The 16,127-nt window shown below is 57.1% G+C and overlaps 1 protein-coding gene across 2 annotated transcripts; it reads left to right on the top strand.

Annotated features, from left to right (window-relative positions):
- The first annotated feature begins 58 nt into the window (after nt 1-58).
- On the top strand, nt 59-13,620 carry LOC149865294 (uncharacterized). 2 transcript variants are annotated; one of them, XM_090041308.1, is made up of 7 exons: nt 59-189; nt 5,549-5,653; nt 5,850-6,197; nt 6,382-6,693; nt 6,819-7,151; nt 7,480-7,839; nt 12,810-13,620. In XM_090041308.1, exons 1-7 carry the CDS (start codon nt 105-107, stop codon nt 12,842-12,844), a joined length of 1,578 nt encoding a protein of 525 aa, XP_089897434.1. In that variant the 5' UTR covers nt 59-104; the 3' UTR covers nt 12,845-13,620. The 2 variants fall into 2 exon arrangements, with proteins under 2 accessions (XP_089897434.1, XP_089897433.1); XM_090041307.1 differs by lacking the exon at nt 59-189 and adding an exon at nt 4,409-4,698.
- The last annotated feature ends 2,507 nt before the right edge of the window (nt 13,621-16,127 follow it).

The raw sequence follows: 16,127 nt of genomic DNA, 5'->3' as shown, positions 1-16,127 counted from the left end.
CACACTGGACCTTGCCCCTGCTCCCAGCCCCTCCCTGGGACACGGGGAAGGTGAAAGTACAGAGGGACAGCCCAGGGATCCATGCTGGCTTCGCAGGAGAGGACATGGCAGCTGTCAGGGGACAGAGCAACACCTGGGCCCTGCGCCTCGGGGGCCTGCTCCTGCCTCTGCTCATCCTGGGGACAGCAGGTGAGTGTGACCCCTGCTCTGCTGGGGCGAGCGGGGGCAGGGCTGGGCTGTGGTGGCCAGGTTCAGCCCCGGTGCAGGGGCAGCCGGGTCCTGCCTCATGAAAATGCCTGGAACAGACAAATCACAGCAGCCCCATGTTTGCAGAGAACAGCCTGGCTCTGGGGGAGACCTGGGGGGGCCATAAGGGGCGGTGAGTTTGGGGGTGCTAGTAACTACCACAGCCCAAGGTGGTCACAGCATGGCAGAGACCTGCCCCATGCACACAGCATCTCCGCCCATGACGCCCCTCGCCTCTGCCCAGCCCAGCCCCAAAGGGTCTCAGAGCTGCTTCCTCTCCCTCTTGAGCCTGTTCCCAGCTCCAGGTGATCACTTCCCTCCTCCCAGACCTGGGCTCCTGGGCCCTGCTGCAGTGCTGGGCAATGCTGGGGGGCAGTCACCCTGCACAGCCCATGCAGGACATGGTATTATTGGGAGAAAAGGACAGCACAGGTCAGGCCAGGGTAAAGGCCAGGGCCAGCCTGGGGGGGAGTCTGTCAGAGACATCCCATTCACCTCTCTGTCACTGCCCAGGGTAGCTGTGCCAGGTGCATCAAGGTGTGCGGAGACAAGCAGCAGCGAGGGACACTCCATCCATGGTGACCACAACACTGGGGTGACATGGGCAGGGGTGCAGGGCTTAGAGCACATACCCAAATCCACTGGGAAGGAGCGGAAGGGTAACGTCTCCTCTGAGATGTACCAGATTGCTCCAGGCCCCAGGCTGCTGATGCCTGTATGCCAACCCCTATCCCTCCCCAGACAGAGATAGGAGGGGGAGCAAGAAAGTCCTGGACATGGCCTAGGGGACACCTCCCTTCCCCTGCAGTCAAGGGTCCCGGGACACTGAGGCCTGGAGGAGGTGATGGACCAGACCCCAAAGCGCGCACGGCCCCTCCTGCTGTGCATCTTCCCCTGCCCGGGGCTGCAGGTCTGGGCTGTCGGGAGCCCTGGGGCCCTGGGAGCAGACCCCGGGCAGGGAGCAGGGGGGCCAGGATCCCGAGGGCCCCCCCAGCCCAGAGCATGCCCCAGGTTCCTGTTACCAGGGTAGGGGAGGCTGTGTGTGTGTGTGGGTGTGTGTAAGTGGGTGTGTATGGTGAAGTGTGTGTGTATGTGTAGGGTGTGTGGTGTCATAGTTTCATAGTTTCATAGTAGCTAGAGTCGGAAGGGACCTAGGTAGATCATCTAGTCCGACCCCCTGCCTTGGCAGGAAAGAGCACCGGGGTCAGATGACCCCGGCAAGGTGCTCATCTAATTTCCTTTTAAAAATCCCCAGGCTAGGAGCCTGCACCACTTCCCCTGGAAGCCGGTTCCAGGCCCTAGCCGCCCTGACTGTGAAGTAGCGCCTCCTAATATCTAATCTAAACCTACCCTCCGCCAGCTTGTGACCGTTATTCCTGGTCACTCCTGGCAGCCCACGGGGGAACAGGGACTCCCCCAATACCTGCTGATCCCCCCTGACCAGTTTGTAGCAGGCCACAAGGTCCCCCCTTAACCTTCTCTTGTGGAGGCTAAACAGGTTCAGGGCCCGTAGCCTCTCCTCATAAGGCCTGCCCTGCTGACCCCTGATCATACGAGTGGCCCTCCTCTGGACTCTTTCCATATCGTCCACGTCCCTCTTGAAGTGTGGCGCCCAGAACTGGACGCAGTACTCCAGCTGCGGCCTGACCAGTGCCGCATAGAGGGGGAGGATCACCTCCCTGGACCTGCTCGAGATGCATCTGTGGATGCATGACAGGGTACAGTTGGCCTTCTTGACTGCCTCCCCACACTGCCGGCCCACGTTCATCGTGGAGTCAATGACGACTCCAAGATCCTTTTCCGTCTCCGTGCTGGCAAGAGGGGAGTTCCCCAACCTGTAAGTGTGGTGCCGGTTCTTCCTCCCCATGTGCAACACCTTGCACTTATCAGTGTTAAACCCCATCCTATTCTCATCCGCCCACCGTTGCAACCTGTCAAGGTCAGCTTGTAGCCTATTGCACCCTTCTAGTGCACCCACATCCCCCCACATCTTAGTGTCATCAGCAAACTTGAACAGGGTGCTTTCTACCCCCTCATCCAAGTCACTGATGAAGATGTTGAACAGTGCGGGCCCGAGGACCGAGCCCTGGGGGACCCCACTGCCCACGTCCTTCCAGGTCGAGAAGAACCCATCCACTACCACCCTCTGGGTGCGGCCCTCCAACCAGTTAGCGACCCATTTGACTGTGTGGGCATCGACACCACAGTCTCCCAGCTTTTTGATGAGGACAGGGTGAGAGACAGTGTCGAAAGCCTTCCGGAAGTCCAGAAAGACTACATCCACAGCAACCCCTGCGTCTAATGATTTGGTGACCTGATCGTAAAAGGCCACCAGGTTGGTCTGACAAGACCTGCCACTGATGAACCCATGTTGGTTGCCCCTGAGCATGCATTCCCCCGCAAGGCCCTCCTGGATGTGTGCCAGGAGAATTTTTTCAAAGAGCTTACCCGGGATTGAGGTAAGACTAACTGGCCTGTAATTTCCCGGGTCCTCTTTTTTTCCCTTTTTGAAGATAGGGACCACATTGGCCCTCTTCCAGTCCTCCGGCACCTCACCAGAGCCCCACGAGTGCTCATAGAGCCGCGCCAGGGGTCCCGCAATGACCTCGGCCAGTTCCTGTAGAACCCTAGGGTGAAGATCGTCCGGACCAGCGGACTTGAACACGTCCAGCCTCTCCAGAAGTACCCTAACTAACTCCTCACTAACCCCTGGCCCAGGCGTGTCTCTCCCAGGGCCCGAGGGGGGCCCAGCAGGGAGGTGGCTGAACTGGTCCCTACTTAGGAAGACAGAGGCAAAGAAATTGTTAAATATGTTAGCTTTGTCATCTGGTATGACGACTAAGTTGCCCATCGTGTCCTGCAGGGGCCCCACATTACCCGGGACCCTCTTTTTACCCCCTATGTATTTGAAGAAGGACTTCTTATTGTCCTTAATCCGGGAAGCTAGTCCTATCTCCATCTCTGCCTTGGCCTTCCTGACTGCCCCCCTACATCCTCGGGCGACTGTAACATAGTCCTTCTTGGTGGTGACCCCATCCCTCCATTGGGTGTATGCCTCCCTTTTAGCAAGGAGACATTCCCAGATGCTCCTAGTGAGCCATGGGGGTTTATGTGCCCTCCTGCTCCCTTTGACCCTTGTTGGGATTACCTCCCTTTGGGCATGGAGGATCGTCTCCTTAAGGAGCAACCACTCACCTTGGACATCTGGCTCCCTTCCCCTCTGGGTCCTCAGCGCTTCCCCAACGATCCTCCTTAGCTTGTTGAAGTCAGAGCTCCTAAAGTCTAGGGCTGTTGCCTTGCTGCAGCCCTTTGCCACCTTACGCTGGATGGTGAATTCCAGCAAGTGATGATCACTGTCTCCCAGGTGGCCCATCACCCGCAGCCCCCTCACCAGGTCATCACCCGTGGCCAGCACCAGGTCCAACAAGGCGTCTCCCCTGGTGGGGTTGTGCACCTCCTGGGTTAGATGGAGGTCCTGCACTCTGGCTAAGAACCGACGTGAGCGAGTCAGACTTGGCTGACTGCTCTTCCCAGCAGATGTCTGGGAAGTTCAGGTCCCCCATGATGACCACATCCTTAGCCCTCACTGCCTCTGTGAGCTGACCTAAGAATTTCTGGTCAAGCTCTTCTCCCTGGTTGGGAGGTCTATAGTAGACTCCCACCGTTAAGTCTCTCTCCCCTGGACTGCCTTTTACTCTAACCCAGAGCACCTCAGAGTGCCCCCCTCTACCCCCTTGCTAATTGACGAGGAAGTATATTCCTCCTTGATGTAGAGTGCTACTCCTCCACCTTTCCTTCCTATCCTGTCCCTCCTGTATAGCCTATAGCCCTTGACACTCACCGCCCAGTCATGCGATGAGTCCCACCACGTTTCTGTGATCCCCACTATGTCAGGGCTGGTGACAGCTAGGAGGAGGGCAAGTTCCTCCTGCTTCTTCCCCATACTTTGAGCATTCATGTAGAGGCATTTGAGGCCTCCAACAGTTGTGCCCACTGACCCCCTAGTCTCAGCAATGCCCCGTCCCCCATCACTTACCTGTTTCTCCCTTTTGACCATTGGTCTGGGCTCGCTGGCTGTTGCTGGGCCTGGTAGTTCATCGTCTCCTCCGCCCTCATCTTCCCCCTCCCCCGTGTCTGGAGGTATGTCTGAGTCTCCCCTGTGCTCCTCAGAGTGATGGGGCTGTGGAGAAGGGCAAGAGCTGGGCCTGGCTCGGCTCCCAGGGTTTTAAACCTCCTGGCACAGGATGGTGCCTCTTCCTGTTGATTCAGGGCTGAGGCCTGGCTCTTTCCCAAGTGAAAGTGAAAGCCAGAGAGAAGCTGCTCAGTATCCATTTTCGCCTCAGAGGACAACAACCATGAGCACAGACAGACAGCTGCGGCCCTGGTGGCAGCCCCTGGGCCATCTGCCCCTTCCTGGGGTCATCCTCCTTTCTTCCCTCTTTGTGCCATACAGTAAGTCCAACCCCGCTGCTCTCCTGGGCTGGGGGTGGGGGCAGATGGGGCTGGGCCGAGGCGTGCAGCCCAGGACGGGTTAGCCTGGCCAAACCAGGCAGACAGACCTGGACCAGAGGCAGGGCATTGGTAGAAATGCCCTGAGCGCTTTCCTGGCTGAGGGGAGAAAATGGGGTCCCCGTGCGGGAGTGTCAGGGGTCTGGAGCGGCTGCACGACAGAACAACGTTGCTCAGGGGCCCTGCTGCAGTGCCGGTTCACTGTCAGGGCACTGGTGGCCCTGGACTCCCTGCAGGTGCAGTGGTATTTAGGGAAGTGGAAGGTGGCCTGGTACAACTGGGACAGGAGCCAGGCCCAGTCCGGAGCCAGCTTGCTGTTGCAGAAGGAGCTTCCCAATTCCCTCCCTGGTGATAGCAAAGTGTAGCCAGAGCTGAGCTGCAGACCAGGATGGTCTGGGGCTGCATTAGCCAGCAGGAACACCCCTTCCCTCCCAAAGGAGATTGAGCACCAAGGAGCAGAGGGACACAGGCCTGGAGGGGCCTCCCTCGCTGCTGCATCCAGGCCCCTGCATTCCTGGTGCATGGCCGGGCACAGGGATCCCTAGCATCCCAAAGCAAACCCTGGCCCATAACTTCCAGGGCAGCAGCTGGGGCACAAAGGTTGCCAGGCCACGTGCCAGAGGTAGCTGCAGTGGAGATGAGGTCCTGCCCGTGCCCTGCCCCTGCAGCCAGAGGGAGGAGGGGATTCAGGGTGAGGGCTGGCTCAGGGGTATTGGACAAGAGGCCTGCTCCCCTCAGACCAGTGCTGTGAGCTGAGCTCTGCCTTGTTCTCTCCTCCCATGACCGAGCACAGCAGTGGATCAGACTGGTGCCATGGTTGGAGTCATCCTGGGGGTCCTGATGGGAGCTGGAGCCGCAGCTGCTGTAGCTATTTACTTTTCAAAGCAGAGGAAAAAAGGTAAAACAGGGAGTCTTTGTGTTGAAGGGTCACAGAGGGAGGGGACAGGCCAGAGGGTGGGAAGGGTGACCGTGATGCAGCAGAGACACATGGGGCTGCCTGTCCCAGGTAGGTTTCACCCCAGGGGCTCCCGTCCCTGAGCTCAGACTCGACGCATCTGCCACGTCATCCAAGGCAAACTCCTATTTTGTCTCAGAGGTGCAGGAGTCAAAGCGGTGCCTGTTGGGCCAGGAGGTGACCCTGCACTGCTCCATGGAGGGAATGTTCCCTGAGGATGTAGCTGTGACGTGGGAAAGGATCTGCAGTAAGGACAGAATGGTGCCTGACAGTGCTGGGGATCAAAAGAGCCATGAGCACAAGCAGCTGTTACCCGACCTCCCCAAGGGCTGGAGAGTGACAGAAGTGAGAGCTGAGACCTGCCTTACATCCTACCTGACCTTCACCCCCACGGTGCAGGATGATGGGGCACAGGTCCGATGTGTCTTCCTCCATGAAGCCAAAGGGATCAGGGAAGAGCGGGTGTCCCCAGAGATCCGGGTGTGGGGTGAGTGCCCAGCACCCTGATACCAGCTCCAGGTGTAACCAGTGCCTGCTGCCATAAGGGTGGGATGGGGTTTGGGACTGGCCAGCTCTTGGGGGTGTGCAGGTCTTGCTCAGCCCAACCATCCACCGCACCCAAGCAGAATCCTGGGAGTCCCTTGCACTAACACTCCCACTGTCTCCCCCAGCCCGGCCACAGGTGTCTGACATCCAGGTGTTACAAGACTGGGACCCCCGGGACAAGGTGCCATTTGCTGTCCAGGTCCAGAGCTTCTACCCCAGGGAGGTGCCTCCAATCCAGTGGGGCTGGGACGGGGCCGGGAGCTGGAGGGAAGACCCTGCCTGGATAGACAAGAAGGCAGATGGCACATTCACTGCGACGAGCGTCTGGAGAGTGCCCAGTCAGAGCCTGACCCGGCCGGATCTGCAAGTGCGAGTGTGTGTTCAGCGTGGCCCTGGAGAGCCCCCGAGTGAGAGAGAGCTCAGCCTGAGGGACACGGGTGAGGAGGGGCCGTGTCCGGGGGTCCCAGCCCCGCTGCAGGGGGTGTGGGGTCTGGGTGGTGTGTGAGGGGCTGCGGCTCCCCTGACGGGGCCTGTCCCTGCCTCTGCCTCTTCCCTTCCCCAGGGCTCCTGCGGCCCCCAGAGGTGTCCGAAATCTCCCGAACTGAGTCCATGGCCAAGGGGAAGGGAGTCACCCTGAGCTGCCACATCGCGGGACATTTCCCAGGGGAGCTGAGCGTGACCTGGCTGCGGAGGGGCAAGGGGGAGCCCACTGCTGTGACCCTGGGGGACTCGGCTGAGTGGAGGGTGGAGCCCGGCACGGCCTTCCTGGCACGGGACGGGAAGAGCTTCCGGCAGGAGACCAGACTCACCCTCTTGACTGCCAAGGAGAAGGGGGCAGAGTACATCTGCCGTGTGGGACACCTCACCCTAGAGACCCCCATAGAGAGGAGTAATGGTAAGTGGTGGTGGACAGGACTAGCCCAGCAGCCATACCAGTATAAGGGACTTTGTTCTGGTCATGATGGGTCCATAGGGGAGCATATCTGCCTGTTGCCTGGCCCAGCGGGGCTGTGAGCCCATGGCACTTCCTGACCCCTCACACCAGGCCCTCCCAGAGGTTGTCTGGAGGAGGAGGTCCCCAAGGCCTTGCTGGCTGGATGAGGGGAGCTCACAGCAAAGGCTGCCATGAGGTGGGCTCTGAGCAGCCAGGACAGCGGTTGGCCATATGTCTGATACCTTGAGACAGGGGCATCTTAATGATATGCTGCCCTCACCCTTTGCAGCCTACCATCCATGCCTTCCAGATCTGGGGGAAGTCTCCCACCTGCAGGCCCTCATCCCTGGGCAGCCAGTGAATGCGCAGCACTTGCTATCAAGATCCTACCCCAGGCAGGTGGCAATGACCTGGCTGCGAAAGAGAGCAAAAAGGAAGGAGGCAAAGCCCTTGGAGAGCTCAGACCTCCACAGGATCTACACTCCTGCCCCCAGCTGGGCACCAGATGGGAAGTCCTGCAGCATGGAGTCCGAGCTGCGTGTCCCACCCACAAGGTCTGAGGATGACAGTGTCAGATACCAGTGCCATGTGGAGCGTGAAGCCCTGAAGAAACCCAGGTCCAGGTCCAGTGGGCAGCTGCAGCTCCAAGGTAGGAGCGTGCGGGTTGGGCTGCACAGGGCAAGGCTGGGGTGGTGATACGTGGGGGCTGCTGTGCTTTGCACCAGGTGCATTGTCTGGTCCAAGCAGATGCCCCCTTGAGCTGATCTTCCTGCCACTGGTTCTCAGGCACAGCAGGAAAATTTTGGTTGGTTTGGCAGTGCCCCCTCCAGTCACACTGGGCAGGCAGGGGAAGGCCCCATGTGCTCCCAGCCCAATGGGAAACATGGGGTCATGGCCCAGTGTTGCTAGTGGCAAAGCAAGTGTCAGAAGATGCTCCTGTCAGAAGATGCTCCATCCACCAGCTCCAACCCTGTCTCTCTGCTGGAGACCCCACATCCTGAGGACCAGGCTTCAGGCTGTCCCCACACTCCCCCATGCCCCAGCATGCAGGTGCAGCCTGTGGCCCTACCTGGCTGTGATGGACGCTTAGCACACCTGTCACTTTAAGAGAAGGGGCTGCTCCAAAAGCAGCCTTCACATCTGGAAGGGACCAATCAGAGAGTACTGTGACCAGAAGCAGGCAGGGTTTGAGACATATAAGCCCAGGCCCTGAGCTGGTCAGTCAGTCTAGTCCTGAGAGCTGCAGGAAGTGGAGGTCCTGAGCAGCAAGGCCACAGCCAGGATTCTGCCGTAGCATCTGGGCTGGGGCAAGCACTGGTGGTTTGTTCAGGGGGGTCAGGAGGTCCCAGCTGGGCCAGAGAAAGGAAGTGGGGCCAGAGAAACAGAGAGCCTGGGGCACAGAAGGAGAGAACCTGAACCCGAGAGGGTCTGGGCTTGAAGCCTGGCACTGGTGGAGGTGGAAGTGCCCAGAGAAGGGCGAGTGTGAGCAAGGCCTGGGAGTGAGGCCAAGCCCGAGCAAAGGGCAGAGAGTGGGGCCAGGGGGCCCAGAGCCCACAGAGGGACATTTGTCAGCAGGATTAGAGAGCCCAGAGGTCTGGAGCCCATGAGGGGTGGGTATGAACAGGGCCAGGGAGCTCAATGGTTTCACTGGCACAGAAGCAGAAATAGGGGCCAAAGGCTGGGGTGGGCCACAGCCAGACTGACATGGCCAGAGGAGCCCAGGATTCTCACCTGGCTTAGGAGTAGGGGCACAGCCCAGAGAGAGGGGCAAAAGATCAGGGGTCACAGCCAGAGACCAGGGGGGCCAAGGAGCTCAGAGCCCAAGAAGGGCAAGGACTGGAGCTGGCAGCCCATAGCCCAGGAGGAGCATGTAACAACAGGAAGGAGTATTATCTGTGAGGCACGGGTGTGGTGTAAACAGAAGGTAGGAGCTCCATAATTGGCCTGTAAGTCAATGACCATGGACCCCTCTGTGCATAAGAGCTAGGTCAAGCTTGGGAAGCCCTGGGGCAGCTTCTCTTTACCTAGAAACTCAAGGCTTCAAGATGCAGTGGGTGAGGGAAGAAGGGACTACCCAAAGGGAGACAGATGAGACTGAAGGGGCTCCAGAGCATTATGGCCACCCTGGAACAGGCCCTGTTACACCAGCTCACAGGGAAACCCAGTGGCTCAGATCCTAGATTCATAGATTCATAAATATTATGTCTGCAAGGGACCTCAGAAGATCATCGAGTCCAGCCCCGTTCCCCAGGGGCAGGAAGTCAGCTGGGGTCACAGGATCCCAGCAAAATAAACATCCAAATGTTTCTTGAAGGTGTTCAGTGTAGGTGCTTGAACCACCTCCGATGGCAGGCTGTTCCAGACCTTGGGGGCTCGGACAGTAAAGAAATTCTTCCTTCTGTCCAGCCTGAAACGGTCATGGAGGAGTTTGTGACCGTTCGACCTCGTCATCCCTTGGGGCGCTCTGGTGAACAGACGTTCCCCCACATCCTGGTGGTCACCCCCGATAAACTTACAGGTGGCCATCAGATCACCCCTGAGCCTACGCTTTTCTAGGCTGAAGAGTCCCATGGCTCTCAGCCTCTCGTTGTAAGGTCTGTCTTCTTGACCTCTGATCATGCGTGTGGCTCTTCTCTGGACTCTCTCAAGCTTCTCCACATCCCTTTTGAATTGTGGAGCCCAGAACTGGATGCAGTACTCCAGCTGCGGCCTTGCCAAGGGCGAGTACAGCAGGAGAATGATGTCCTGGGAGTTGCCAAGGTCAGCCTGGTTCCCCTCCTATCCTCAGGTGTGGACGCTTGACCCCAAAGTTTGGTGTCATCGGCAAACTTGGCCAGTATGCTTCTGGTACCAATGTCCACACTGTTAATGAAGATGTTGAATAATATAGGCCCAAGAACAGAGCCTTGAGGGACACCACGAGTCACAGCGCACCACGACAATTGTCTTCCATCAACCACCACCCTGTGAGTCTGACCACGGAGCCAATTGCCCAGCCAGTGGACTGTGGTGAAGCTGAGGCTGCAGTTGGCATGTTTTGCTGTAAGGTGATCATGGGATACCAGATTGAAGTCTTTTTCAAAGTCAAGATATAAGATATCAATCACTTCTCCCTTGTCCAGGTGATAGGTCACCTGGTCATAAAAGGAAATGAGATTGGTCAAGCAAGATCTACCAGCAACAAACCCGTGCTGGATTTCTCTCAGGATGTTGCCATCGGCTAGTCTGTTAAGAATGGCCACCTTGATAATCTTTTCTAAGACCTTTCCCAAGACAGAAGTCAGGCTGATGGGCCTGTAGTTTGCTGGATCCAATCTCCTCCCTTTCTTGAGGATAGGCACCACATGGCCCTTCTTCCAGTCTTTGGGCACTTCACCAGATCACCAAGAGTTCTCAAAGATCCATGTTGGGGCTGAGCTATGATGCTTCCCATCTCCTTGAGTACCCTGGGGTGCAAACTGTCAAGGCTGACTGACTTGAAGGTGTCCAGCCTCTCAAAGTGTTCCTTCACAAGGTCAGCATTGATAAAGGGTAAGGAATCTTCCACACCCAGGCCTTCCTATCCCATAATGGGCAGGGACATCCCATGGGACTAGTGAAATACCAACCAAAAATACCCATTTAGCAAGTTGGCTTTTTCCTGGGCATCGGTTGTCAACTGTCCCATCTGGTTCAGCAGGGGTTCACTGTTGCCCTTGCTTTTCCTCCAGCTTTTTATTCTCCTTGATACTTGTAGCTAAGTTGGAGTCAAGTCCTAGCCTTGGCTTTCCTGGTTTGCTCTCTGAAGGTCTGGACCAGTGCAGAATATTCCTCCTTGAAGGTGGATCCAGTCCTCCATCCTTTGTAGGCCTTTCTTTTCAGATGCAAGAGATCTGCTGGTTCCCTGCAGAGCCATGGGGGCTGCTGTGCCCTTTTTCTGCCTTTCCTCCTAGGTGGAATAGACTTTGCTTGTGCATCCAGGATTGCTCCCTTGAAGAGCAGACACATGTCCTGAACTCCCCTCCCCCTGGGGTTGTTGTCCCTTAGGGCCTCACTGACAAGCTTCCTGAGCTTGTCAAAATCAGCTTTCCAGAAGTTGAAGACTTCTGTATTGCTGACTGACTTGCCTGCTTTATGGTGGATGGTGAAGGTGATCAGCTCGTGGTCACTGTCACCCAGCTTCCATTCGATCGTTAGGTTGCTGATAAGGTCGTCCCCCATTGCCAGTACCAGGTTGAGCAGTGCTTTACCTCTTATCGGCCCCTAGACTTCTTGCATCAGATAGAGGTCATCCACGCATGAGAGAAAGCTGTTCAAGCTCTTGATCCTGAGTCAGAAGTCTGTAGTAGACTCCCACCATTGTGGCCCCTGTGCTGTGTTCCCCATGGATTTTATCCCAGAGGGTCTGCCAGTCGTCCACCCTGGGCATCAGTGTCGACTTAGAGGGTCTCATAGCTTTCCTTGACATAGAGAGCTCCACCCACGCCCCTTTTGTCCAATCGATCCCTCCTGTACAGGGTATAGCCATCTGTACCTGTGACCCAGTGATGGGTGGGGTCCCACCAGCTCTCCATTATCCCTATCATGTCATAATTGTTTGTACTGGGCAGGAGGACAGGTTCTTCCTGTTTATCCCCCAAGCTCCTGGCATTTGTGTACAGGCAGGCAAGTGTCCCTTTGGGGGCCCTTGCCTTGCCCACAACTTGTGCCAGGGCTGGGCTCCTTAGAGTGCCATGGCCCACTGGCTTTGCAAAGGTTGCTCAGTGGGCCAGCAGTGACAGCACTCCCCCATTCCCCAGCGGGCTCAGTTTAAGCCTCCTCCCCTGCAGACGGGGGAGAGGCCGTCTCTTCCCAGCAACTCAGTGTCAGGGCCTCTGTCTGCATGGAGGCCTCTGAGGAGCCAGAGGGGGAGGCCACAGGCACCAAGAGGACCCTCAGGTTGTGGCACTGCCTTCCCTGGGGTGCACAGGCAGGGCCTCAGGTAAGGTTCCTGTAACATGGCTCCCTGGGGAGCTGGGGCAGGTGAGACCCTCCTCCACTCCAGATCAGCCATCTATCCTCTCCCACCACAGACCCCTCTTACCTCCAGCTATGCTGGGGGTCAGCAAAGGCACTCCACCCCACTCTTGGGGGGCTTTTTCCCCCTTTTAAACTATATAACATATGCAGTGGTCCTGCCACAGGCACCTGTGCTACTCCCAGGTGGGGGGTGGGTGTCCCTGCCTCCGTAGAGAGGGGTCAATGAGTACCTCCTCTGGCCCGAAGGGGCTGGGCCAAGTAGGAGCTGGAGCAGGATGAGACCCTCCTTGGCTCAGAATCAGCCCCCTCCTCACAGCTGAGCCCCTCCCACCATGGGCCCCACTTACATCCGCATGCTCCAGGGGCTCTCTGCAGTTGCTTGGGGGCTTCAGGGGTGAAACAAGCTTTCACCCATGTATCTCACACTGCTCCCTAAGCCCACCTCCAATTTCTCCCTATCACTTTTCTTGCCCCTACTTGACCCCGCTGGGACTGGCACTCAGATCACCCATGTGGTAGGCAGAAACTCTATCACACCGCTGCTGCTGCTGGGATCTTGTCTGATGACTGAACCCACGTGCCCACATGGCAAGTCACAGGCTTCTTCCCTTTGTCCTCTAGGTCATTCGGAGTCCCCCAGAGCCTCCGAGAGCTAAGGAGGGAGGGAGCAGCCGAAGACAGAGGCACCATCACCAGTGCTGCGTCTCTGCCCCACCCAGGAGATGCCAGGATGCTTCCCAGAGCTGAGCTCTGGATAGGATGCAGGGCCCAGGGGCTGGCTCATGACTAGATCCTGGCTGGGTTGTCCCCAGGCCTCCAATGGTGAAGGCTGCTCTTGCCGTCCTGCCTCCCACATGTGGTCTGTGCGGTGGGGCTGGACAGGGAGCCCAGGGCTGGGGGCTGTCTCTCATCTGTCCATGCATGGCCCAGGCCTGTGCGGCCCCCAGGCTGCCAGAATAAAGATGACAGTGCTGACAAACACCCGCTTCCCTGAGTGGATTTAAGAGCAGGTTGGGCAGATCTGAAGCCTCCAGAGCCTCTGTACAGAGCCGCCCCCAGGGCCGCATCTTCCGCCTCCCTCACTTCTTGGCCTCCTGCGGGCTAAGATCAAGTGTAGGGAGTATTTGAAGTTCTGAACTAAAGAGACTGGGGTGGAAGATGCTTGCCTGTAATATCTAGGGGCATCCAAACCCCAAGACCTCCAGGCTTGGGCCTGTACACAGGATGCCTGCTAATGGATTTGGGAATATCTGAAGTCTCAGGGTGATGTGTCTGAGATGGAGGATACTTGCCAGCTGTAGCACCATACAGGGTGTTTGGAATGGTTGAGGTGCACCTCCTCAATCGATATGGTTTTTGGAACAATTGAATACTGGTCAATCAATATGATTTGGAACTGATTAGGCTAATTTCACCTGGAATATGAAGTATATTTAAGATATATATATAAACTCTCCTCCCTGACCTCTAATGATGAGTCTCAGGCTGGCTCCTTCCCATTTCCTTCTGCTACCCCAGGCACAGCATCAGCCTTTTCACCTCCCTCACAGCAGAGCAGAGGGGCAGGGAGTCAGGGCTGGGGCTGGAACCCAGCCGTCCTGGGCTCTGTGCACATGTCTGCACTGAGGAGATGTGGAAAAGCAGTTGCTGGTGCCCCAGAGCCCAGGGCCAGGACACCTGAGCCCAGCCCTTCCTCAGCAGTGATTGCATCCCATCCTCACTGTGCAGTGGCTGCGAAGTGTTTACATGGCCAGCCCCAAAGGGTGGCCCTGCCCCTGCCCATTCTCCTGCCCCTCACTGCCTAGCCACAGCCCCCCCAGCCCTGCTGCTGCCCCTCACTCCCAACCCACTGACCCAAGCCCTGCCAGTGCCCCTCACTCACCAAACTGCAATACCCTGCCCCCCTGGATGCTGATGGTGTCCTTCACTCCCAAGCCACAGACCCCCACCTCCCCGTCCCTGCTGGTGCCCCTCATTCCTGACCCATAGCCTCCTGGTGCTGCCAGTGCCCCCTGAGCTCCCAGCACACAGTCCCCAGCTCCCCCCACAATGCTCCTCTATCCCGACCCACAGCCCCCCACCCACGGTCCCTGTTGGTGCCCCTTCTGACCCACAGCCTCCGGGTGCTGCCAGTGCCCCTCACACTTCCAATGCACAGTACCCCATCCCCAATGCCACTCACTCCTGACCCATGCAGGTGGTGGTGGAGTGTCTGGGCCCAGAGCAGGCTAAGGGAAGAGGAGGAGGGGAGGAAAGCTTGTGGCAGTCCTTGCCCTGGGATGAGGCTGCCACCACACCAGGCAGCCTGGCCATGGCCTCCTCTCCTTTCTTCCCCCCTGCCTGGCTACTCAGCCCCTCCGAGCATGGGCATGGTGCCTGTGCTGCCCCAGGCCATGAAGCTACTGTCCTCAAGGCCTCCCTGCCCCTTTCCCCCACTAAAGAACAGACAACCCTCCTGCCTCTCCTCTGGACTGTTGCAGCTGCAGTCCCTCCTGCCCTGCCCAAATGTCCAGGACTTTGCTGGCCACTATTTGTGCTTCAGACTGAGGGAAGCAACCCAAGTTCTTGCAGTGGGTCAAGTTCCCTTAAGGACTACTAGGTCTGTGTTTTGCAGAGGACACAGGGCTAGGATCATTCCAAACCCTAGGTGGTGGCAGTGGTACCCCCAGACTAGTGGGTGTGCTTCAGGAAGGGGGACGGACAAATCTGTGGTGCCCCCAGGGAGGTACTGGGAGCCTGGAAGGTGGTTGGGCACAGTGAGGTGGGTGGCTCAATGCAGGAGCCCACCATAGGCTCAACAGGTAGTGATCAATACCTCAAGGTCTAGTTGGCAGCCAGTATCAAGTGGAGTGCCCCATGGGTTGGTCCTGGGGCCAGTTTTGTTCAATATTGTTACTGATGATCTGGAAGATGGCATAGAGTGCACCCTCAACAATTTCACAGCTGACACCAAGCTGGCAGGAGTAGTAGATACCCTGGAGGATAGAACTCAGATTCAGAGTGACTTAGACAAATGGGAGGATAGGGCCAAAAGAAATCTCATGAGGTTCAACAAGGACAAGTGCAAAGTCCTGCACTTAGGATGGAGCAGTTCCACACACCAGTACAGGCTGGGGGCTGACTGGGTGGGCAGCTGCTCTGCAGAAAAAGACCTGGGGGTGGTGGAACAAGAAGCTGAATATTAGCCAGTAGTGTGCCCGTGTTGCAAAGAAGGCTAACACCATCCTGGGCTGCATTAGTAGGAGCATTCCCAGTAGATCAGAGTAATTATTCCACTGTATTCTGCAGTGGTGAGGTCACATCTGGAGTCCTGCATCCAGTTCCCCCCCTCCCCCACTACAGAAAGGATGTGGACAAATTGGAGAGACTCTGGCAGAGGGAAATGACAGTGGTTTGAGGGCTGAGACACAAGACTTGTGAGGAGAGGCTGAGGGAACTGGATTCATTTAGTTTGCAGAAGGGAAGATTGTGGGGGGATTAAATAGCAGCCTTAAACTCCCTGAAGGGTGGCTCCAAAGAGAATGGAGCTAGACTGTTCTCCATGGTGGCAGATGACAGAACAAGGAGCAATGGGCTCAAGTTGCAGCAAGGTAAGTTGAGGTTGGATAGTAGGAAAACCATTCTTGCTAAGAGAATGGTGAAGTACTGAAATGGGCTACCTAGAGAGATGGTGGAAACTCCATTCTTGGAGGTTTTTAAGATTAAACTTTGGCTTGAATGATCTAATTGAGGACAGTCCTGCTTTGAGCAGGGGGTTGGACTAGATGTGACCCCAAGGTCACTTCCAATCCTCATTTTCCATGATTCTATGACTTAATGTCAACAGGCTTGTCCCCTCTGGAGGTTCGGGGCTTGCTGAAAAATAAGACACTCACCTGGGATGTGGACCTGGGGCCTCTTGCACTTTAAGGATGAAGCCTGGAGGCTCAGGAGCAAAGC

This window comes from Crocodylus siamensis, chromosome 4 (genome assembly GCF_052110815.1).
Source record: "Crocodylus siamensis isolate JL-2025a chromosome 4, ASM5211081v1, whole genome shotgun sequence".
Lineage (NCBI taxonomy): Eukaryota > Metazoa > Chordata > Crocodylia > Crocodylidae > Crocodylus > Crocodylus siamensis.
Note: the sequence above shows the minus strand (reverse complement) of the source record. Positions and strands in the feature narration are given on the sequence as shown.

Bases quoted from the DNA above. Each gene is read 5' to 3' on its own strand.
- LOC149865294 (XM_090041307.1), top strand. From the start codon at position 4,491: ATGGTGCCTCTTCCTGTTGATTCAGGGCTGAGGCCTGGCTCTTTCCCA. The intron at 4,699-5,548 runs GTAAGTCCAACC...GACCGAGCACAG, and splicing joins TTCCCTCTTTGTGCCATACA to CAGTGGATCAGACTGGTGCC. The intron at 5,654-5,849 runs GTAAAACAGGGA...ATTTTGTCTCAG, and splicing joins TTCAAAGCAGAGGAAAAAAG to AGGTGCAGGAGTCAAAGCGG.